This window comes from Battus philenor, unplaced genomic scaffold, assembly GCF_028537555.1.
Source record: "Battus philenor isolate CCGP_79_NKW_IND1 unplaced genomic scaffold, ilBatPhil1.0.hap1 SCAF_12, whole genome shotgun sequence".
Taxonomy (NCBI): domain Eukaryota; kingdom Metazoa; phylum Arthropoda; class Insecta; order Lepidoptera; family Papilionidae; genus Battus; species Battus philenor.
The window spans coordinates 8,807,307-8,815,262 of NW_027181674.1; the positions used below are offsets into that span (position 1 = coordinate 8,807,307).

General features: G+C 42.5%; 1 protein-coding gene across 1 annotated transcript; it reads right to left on the bottom strand.

Moving 5' to 3' along the window:
- Positions 1 to 652: 652 nt before the first annotated feature.
- Positions 653 to 3,297, bottom strand: kek3 (kekkon 3). The gene is made up of 2 exons (XM_068776404.1): positions 1,775 to 3,297; positions 653 to 1,496 (listed from the first exon to the last, which is right to left on the bottom strand). Exons 1-2 carry the CDS (start codon positions 3,295 to 3,297, stop codon positions 653 to 655), a joined length of 2,367 nt encoding a protein of 788 aa, XP_068632505.1.
- Positions 3,298 to 7,956: the final 4,659 nt, after the last annotated feature.

The following is a 7,956-nucleotide window of genomic DNA, read 5'->3' on the forward strand; positions in this document are numbered from 1 at the left end:
TTGAAAGAAAATGTAGTTAATGTGAAAATGTAAATAATATTTCTATAACGTGTTCTTAACTGCTCATTTTATTTTAAGCCATAAAGTGTCTTCTTCTCTTTAATAATAAATATTTAGTAAAACGAACATAAAAAATACGTTTATGTATATATGTTTATACATTGTATATTATATGTTACTTGTATCGTTATTAAGATCCAAATTTTATTCTGTTTATCCATGCTAAGAAAACAATGGGGTTCGATTTAGTACAGTTCAAAGATATAAAACATCAGATCATTTTACATGATATGATATTAAGTAACCAAAACAATGCGAAAAACCAGCCCCTTCTTAAAATAAAGCCAACCTTACACACCGTCATCTCTGTTGATTGATGGACTTCACATTATTTTGCCTTGTACCAATCACTTACTTCAAATATTTACAAGACTTGCGTTCCTTAAAATAGTAGTAGACCTGTTTATTGCGAATATTGTTGAAAGTTTAAAATAGAAAGAATCATGACTTAGATATAGGAAAAAACAATTAATTTAATTTAAAATTTATTTCAACTTTAAAAGAAGGATGCTACATATCACCCCACTTACAAACAATTTAATTGCCTATAATATAACGTCAGTTCACATAAGAGTATTTACAATTAATTATTCTAATTACGATATAGTAGGCTTGTTAACCAGTCAGGCCTTGGCTGTTGCGGTTTATATTCCGGTGGACTTAACGCCAACGGTGATGGTGCATCTGATAGCGCCACAGAAGACGATGTTTCTGTAACGGCTACACTAGGCCTACCTCGTAAGACTGTCCGTATTTCTTCATTTTCTGCCGCTCTAGTTCTTTGTAAATTTTCTCTTGTTTCTTTCATTTTAGAAAGTTGCTCTCTTAAACATCGATATTCCTCAAGGAATTTCTCAAGTTGTGAGGCACGAAAATCAAAATCTTCCAATCTTTGACCGGCTTGAGAATAATCGCGTAATCCAGATAGATCTAAAAGAGGGGTAGCGGACGGAAGAGAAGACTGTTCCCTGGAAGGAGACGCCGGAAGGCTAGGATTTCGACGCACTCGACTACCGCCTACGGATAGATCTAAAAAACTACTAGACCGACGTCCAGCGGTTCTCGGGCGAGATTTATCATATCCTTTATCGTTAAAATTTACAGAATCTCCACCAGAGCTATTTCTTCTACTGCTTAAAAGTGGACTTCGACTATCTCCATCTTTTCTCCGCGGAATGGTGTAAAAATAGTATGAATCGTGTTTGATTTCATTACGTAAGTAACTGGTAGTGCCTAGGGCACTCATTTCTATAAGATCCGGGTAGTTTTTCTCACTGTCACTTCCAGAAAGGTCGTTATCTAAACGATCACGGGTTCGTAATCGAGAACAAGAGCGAGAGTTGTTGTTAAAACGACTGCTATCAGATAAAATCTCTACGTGACCACTTAACACACCCGTCGAGTTGGAGCTCGGCATAGAGTCAGTGCCATCGGTTCTGAAAAATATAAAAGGGTAAGATTATCTTTTGTTGAACAGAAATATATTAGTTTTAATTAATCAAATTTTATCTATCGAATTATAAAAGTAAAATAACCAGTAATTTCCTTCTTAACATTTATCTTTTCTTCTCTAACTTTTAAATATTTTTAAAAATTTATTTCAATTTACTGAATTTGTATTCGAAGTATAATCAGCGTTACCAAAAAAATTTTTTTTTCTTAATGATGGTAAATGGAAACCAAAAAAAATAAAACAATGAACAAGAAAAAATACCTTATGTTATAATTGCTCATTCGGGGTATATGCAAATCCTGCTCCGTAGCATCGTTATTTCTTATTGTGGAATCAAATTTAGTGCGTCGCCAGCTTGTCTCCATAGAAGGCGGAACTGCTGACTCTTGTTCCTCCCTTACATTTTGTCCAAAAACTTCAAAATCTTCTTCAGGATCATGCAATGGAACATTTCGATAATCTCCTCTTTTTCGACTTCCATTTTCCGAAGACAATACTCGAGGTATTTCCGGAACACTTTTCAAATTTGCTTCAATTTTCTCATAATTATTATCCTGGTGATTCGGAGTTACTATTTGTTCATTCCACCTATCCAATTGCCTTTTTTTTCGAGTTTCATAAGCACATAGTCCAATTAAACAAGAACTCAAAACTATCACTGCCGACACGGCCATTCCAGCCATAAGGGCTCTGCCTCCGAATCCTTTGGTATGAGATTTTTTTTCTATTGTTAAATTTAAAATCGCTTCTGCCTTCCCAGCACGGTTCTCTGCACTACACACATAAAAACCTGCATCTTGCGTTTCTGCTACCTTTATAGTCAAATTACTTGTTTGTCCTTCACTATGCAAAATGAAAGATCTACCAGAATTCAAATTATTTGATGTAGTATTGGCAAGTAAACGACCGGCTCGAATCCAACGAACTCTTGGAGCTGGTACTCCAGTTATTCGACAAATTAAGGTAACTTCTTCTCCTTCAGTACCTAGGAAGGAAGTTGAAGAGCTACTCACTTCAGGTACACATGCAAAATCTTCAAGGTCGAGGCGATCCCACGATTGAGACATTAACCGTTGAGGTAAGGCGCATTCCGGTACCACGGTTGCTGGTACATTTTTTTTTATCATCCACTCTCGCAGAGGTCTTAAAGCGCATGTACATTCCCATGGGTTGCTCGTAAGTTCTAAACCTTTTAAGGAGCGCAACGGTGCTAAAACAGCGACATGAAGAATATGAAGTTTGTTTTTACTTAATTCAAGATATTCTAGCGATGCTTCTAATCCAATAAAACCTCGTGGTTCAATTTCAGAGATTTTACACGCACTAAGTGTTAATCTCACGAGATGTGGTAAATGAGCAAAGGCATCATCTTTAATTTTTGTTATAGGATTTCCATTCAGTCTTAGCTCGCGGAGTTCTGGAATAGAACCAAAAGTTTGAGATGGTACTGTTTCTAAACGGTTGCGTGAAAGATCCAGTTCAACTAAATTGACGAGAGCACGGAAAGCAAATTGTCGAATAGTTCGTACATTGCAGCCGGGTAAATACAAACGTTGTAGATTTAAAAGACCAGCTGATGCGAAAGCATCATCCCGAAGATTGGTCAGGCGATTTTCAGAAAGATCGAGGAGTTGGGTTGTTGGATCTAAACGAGGAGGTACTGCAGTGAGGCCTGCGCGGGCACATAGAGCTGATTCTTTTCCGCTTCGCCATTTACACTCGCAATGACGTGGACACTCAGCGCTGATGGCCGCCGCCGACACGAGCATCAACAACACCAACATAACACGCGCCAAGTCACCCTGCGCCACTCCTTTCCTCTTGATTACTGAGCGACATACCCTACTTGGCGGTGGTCCTGGTAAAGAAATTAATTATGTATTTAATACCATTTTATTGAGTTTTCATATTGCCAGTGTAGCAACAAGTTTACGTATTTTTTTCCTAAATAATAACGACTATAAATAACATAATGCCCTGTTAAAAAAAACCCTTGCAAAACAAAAAAAAACATTTAACAGGCTTATCGTCATCATTACACACACATCGCAGAATAAAAACACTAGTGAATTGTTCTACACAAGAAATTGAAACAAAAAAATTAATTTGAATAAAATATTTTAGGAATAAATTTATACCATTGAAAAAGTACAAAAAACTAAGGAACTTTTATGAAATGACCTTCTACTTGCTTTTCTTTAAATGTAATAGCGTATTTATGTAGGTATTCATATTATTTTATGTGAATGATACAACATACCTTAGTTTCGTTTAATTCTTAATTTTCAAATTAATTATACTCATACTGCATAAATATTCGAATTTCAACATCTAACCGCAACAACTCGAAATATGAACCGAACAAAACTAACTTGAACACCTCACGCTATATTATATAGGAAAACATTCAATTATTGTTCGGTATCGTCAGCGTTGGTAGCACAGCGGTAGAGCATTCAGACTTGCAATCGTAGGTCACGGGTTCGATTCCCAGGATACAATCATATATATTTCGCTCTTTTTTCACATATATAGGATTGCCACTGTTCACAAACAAGTTTCCAGAGAATAGGCAGCAGCATCCTTTGCGTACCATAATATCACTATGCGATCGCCAACTCGCCTTCCGACCATGGTAATTATAGTATATCCCCTCAAAAATATCTTTGGGGGGAGGCCCACGTCGTACAGTAGGTATCTATGGGCTGAAACGACGGCGACGATTGTCAGTATTTACGGCATTAACAGCTTCTATCGCGAGCATGGCATACCTGGAATTTCATAATAATGAAAGGTGATAAATTCCAGGAGCGCAATACTATGAAAAGTCTAAGATTTAATTACTTCTACTAAGGATCATAGCGCAATAGCTAACCATATTCTCGACTTTTACTCCTATAACCAGGAACTAAAATGTTAATAATTAGACTAGAATATTAGTAACAAATACTAGTACTCACCTCAAATTTTTAGTTTGGATAATAAAATTGTTGGCAGCGTTATCTGAAAACATAAAATTAATTGAATGAGAATATAATTCTGTAACAGATGTTATAAAATTATTTCGGGGAAAAGTATATTGTTTACCTAAATTACATAAATGATGTTTATGTACACTGAATAGTTCTTATCGATATTACATATCAATCAATCAAACATCTATAATTTTCATATGTGATTTACTTATTAATTATTGCATTCCGGGTCACCCAGATAGCAATGAAGATCGCGTCAGAAATAAAGAGATTCGCATAAAGACCAGTAGTACCGAAGTAGTTCGAGGAATTTCTCGTCTGTATGAAATGGCAGTGAGCCGAAATGGTCTTGAATAGCCACCATGAGCAGGTAGACGCAGTGGTGATTTCACTAGGTGGATTGCCGACATAGTCAAGGTCGTGGGAAGTGACTTGATGCGGGCAACGCAAGACAGGTTACCACGGCGATCTTTATGTGAGAGTCCTTTATTGTACAGTGGGCGTCTATCGATTGACATGATGATGATAATGATGATATGCATTGCTTATAAATATTTAAATACGTCGTACTTAATTTTACCAAAAAAAGAGTACTATTTAACCAAATGAACTTTTTAATTAATTTGAGTCATTATGTAATTAGGACTATCTCTAGGACGTAATAAAACGAGGCGCTGTGTCCATTTTCCTCAGACAAAGTAATAGGAGTTCAACAAAACCGCAGCTACCTAATAAATCTCCAACTTAATAAAGTAAGTTTCGTCGGGTCCGTGTTGAGATATTTTTTATTAAGACAGCATTTGCGTGCGGCTATGAAAACATGGGTCATTTCTCGTGCAATTGTAGGGCGCCCCTTTTATATCACGCAATTGCGTGACACCTGTATCACGCATAGTCACTATTTAATGTACGAATTATTCAAAATTATTTTATCGGTATGTATATCGGTAAACAAGAGTGGTTCACATTTAAATTTACGCTAAAGCAAATATTAAAATAAACGTAGTATTTTATAACTTATAAGATGAATCTATTATAGTGTACGTACAAGCGGTATTCATCGCTCAAAACATGTGTGAGGTTAGACAGAAGCTGGAGATTGACAAGATGCACACGAGATATTTGAAAATAGATGGCTTGACGTTTATCCGCCTTCCCCGTCCTACCGCTCACATATTTCACGAAGTGAATATTACTTGCGCGCAAACTATAAACCCTAATTTAATGTCAACAAATTAAAATATCGCTAATATTTAGCGATATTTTAAAAATCCTCACTATATTTAGAATTTAGCAACCAGTGGTAAGCAGCGGTGGTCTACTTAAAAATGAAATTGAAAAATGTTTATATCGATGGCAAGTTTCGTTACATTTCATTTACAGGGATAAATTCTCTTTTCAACCAATATATTTTTCTTATATTAGGACAAATCAACCTTTTTTTTTTTTTTTTTTTTTTTTTCGGTGGGGGAAATCTTCCGGTATTCAAGATGCCCTGCCTCTGGGGGAAGGACAGGGGTATGTGGGATTCCTACCCACTAAAACCCCCCCCGGTGGTCGCCCTCTGCGCTAAACGGGGGACCGCGGTATCTCCCGGTCAGGGATCGCCACGCGGTCTTCCCTTGCGCCTTGCTATTTTTCGATAGCCCGTCCCGGGGTATGCGTGGATACACTACCCCCGAAACCCTCGTGGTACTATCACGATGGTTCGGGACCACGTCGAACCATCGTCCGCCTCAGAGTCGCCGAAGCTAATGGGAGTTTAGGGCCCCCACCCTAAACTCCCGCGACTCCAAAGGCCCCGTTCATGGTAGGGGAGCACCATTCCTCGGAGGGCCGTCGCGAGGCACGTCTCTGCGCTGACGGCGTCGTCTCCGAGCGGGATCTGTCCTCTGCCGATCCCGTTCGGCTGCCTCCTTCTGGACCATGACGGTCTCACAAAAAGAGGCCACGGCCCTCCACGCCGATGACCCACTCAGCATCGCCGACACGATTGCTGGCAAGGAAAGGTCCTGTCCGATCTCGTCCGCCAGAATCCGCCGCTCCGACTGCCACGCCGGGCAGACCGCAAACGTGTGCGAGGCGGAATCCTGGGCGGCTCCTCCGTAGTGGAAGCAGTTTGCCGTCGCTTCGCGACCAATCCTACACAGGTAATCACCAAAGCATCCGTGCCCGGTGATCATCTGCGTAAGCCTGTAGGTGAGCCTTCCGTCTCGTCGCTGCATCCAGGCCTCGAAGACGGGCAGGATCGCTCTAACGACGCGTCTGCGCGCATAGCGCTCTTCCGAGAGCTTAGCGCGCCACGTCGCAAGCGCCCTGCGCCGTTCCTGCCGTCTGACCGCCTCGAGCACACGGTTCGGCTCGCCACCGCCGTCTCGGCGGAGGGTGCGGACTTGGTCGTAGACCCTCGCATCCGACTCCGCTAGAATGTCCAGGGGCGGAAAGCGCGCCAGGACTGTCGCCGCCTCGAACGATATCGTGCGATATCCGCGTACGATCCGTATGGCCATCCTCCGCTGGACGCTGTAGATCTTAGTTCTACAGCGTCGAATCGCCAGCCTTTTTGCCCACACGGGCGCCCCGTACAAGGCTACGGACCGTACGACCCCTGCATAGAGGCGGCGGACTTCCTCCGTGGGTCCCCCGAGATTAGGCAGCAGTCTATGCATGGCACCCGCTATCCTCTCAATCCGGGGGACGAGGCGATCGAAGTGCTCTTCGAAGCCCCAGCGGCTGTCCAAAGTGAGGCCGAGGTACTTCATGTACCGCCCCACCGTGACATCGTGCCCACCGACGCGAACGCGCGAGTCGGGAGGTTCCCTCGTTCGAGGCAACCGGTGGAACCATAGCGCCTCGGTCTTGTTTGGCGCTATTTCCAACCCCAGCCCGCGTATTTTAGCGACGACGACTTCCGTCCCAAGCTCGGCGAGCTCCCTGGTCCTCTCGAAGTTGTCTCCACTGGCGACTACCAGCGTGTCGTCGGCGTAACAAACGACGCTCACGCCGGCGGGGAGACTGACTTGCAGAACCGCATCGTACGCGAGGTTCCACAAGAGTGGTCCTAGGACTGACCCCTGCGGCACCCCGCGCTTGATCTCCCTCCGGTTACTCCTTCCGTTTTGGTCCATGTACACGATGTACCTGTCTCGCAAGTAATCGCCGATGACGCCTTGCAGGCAGGGAGGGACCTCATGCTGGATCAGTCCCTCCCTTATCGCATCCCAGGGCAGTGAGTTGAAAGCGTTGACGATGTCGAGGCTTATCGCCAACGCTACACCACCCCGCGACACGGCCTGCTCCGACAAGGACCGAACGCGCATGATCGCGTCGACGGTCGAACGCCCTCGACGGAAGCCAAACTGGCTGTCGGCAAGATCGGGGCCGACGCGAGACAGATGCTCGCCGATACGAGCGGCAATTATCCTTTCGAACAGCTTGCCGCACTCGTCCAGCAGGCATATGGGACGG

What these genes read in the sequence shown, in the direction of transcription:
- kek3 (XM_068776404.1), bottom strand. Translation starts at nt 3,297, where the DNA reads ATGTTGGTGTTGTTGATGCTCGTGTCGGCGGCGGCCATCAGCGCTGAG. An exon ending in ATGAGCAATTATAACATAAG is followed by an intron (nt 1,497 to 1,774) that starts GTATTTTTTCTT and finishes TATATTTTTCAG; the next exon opens with AACCGATGGCACTGACTCTA.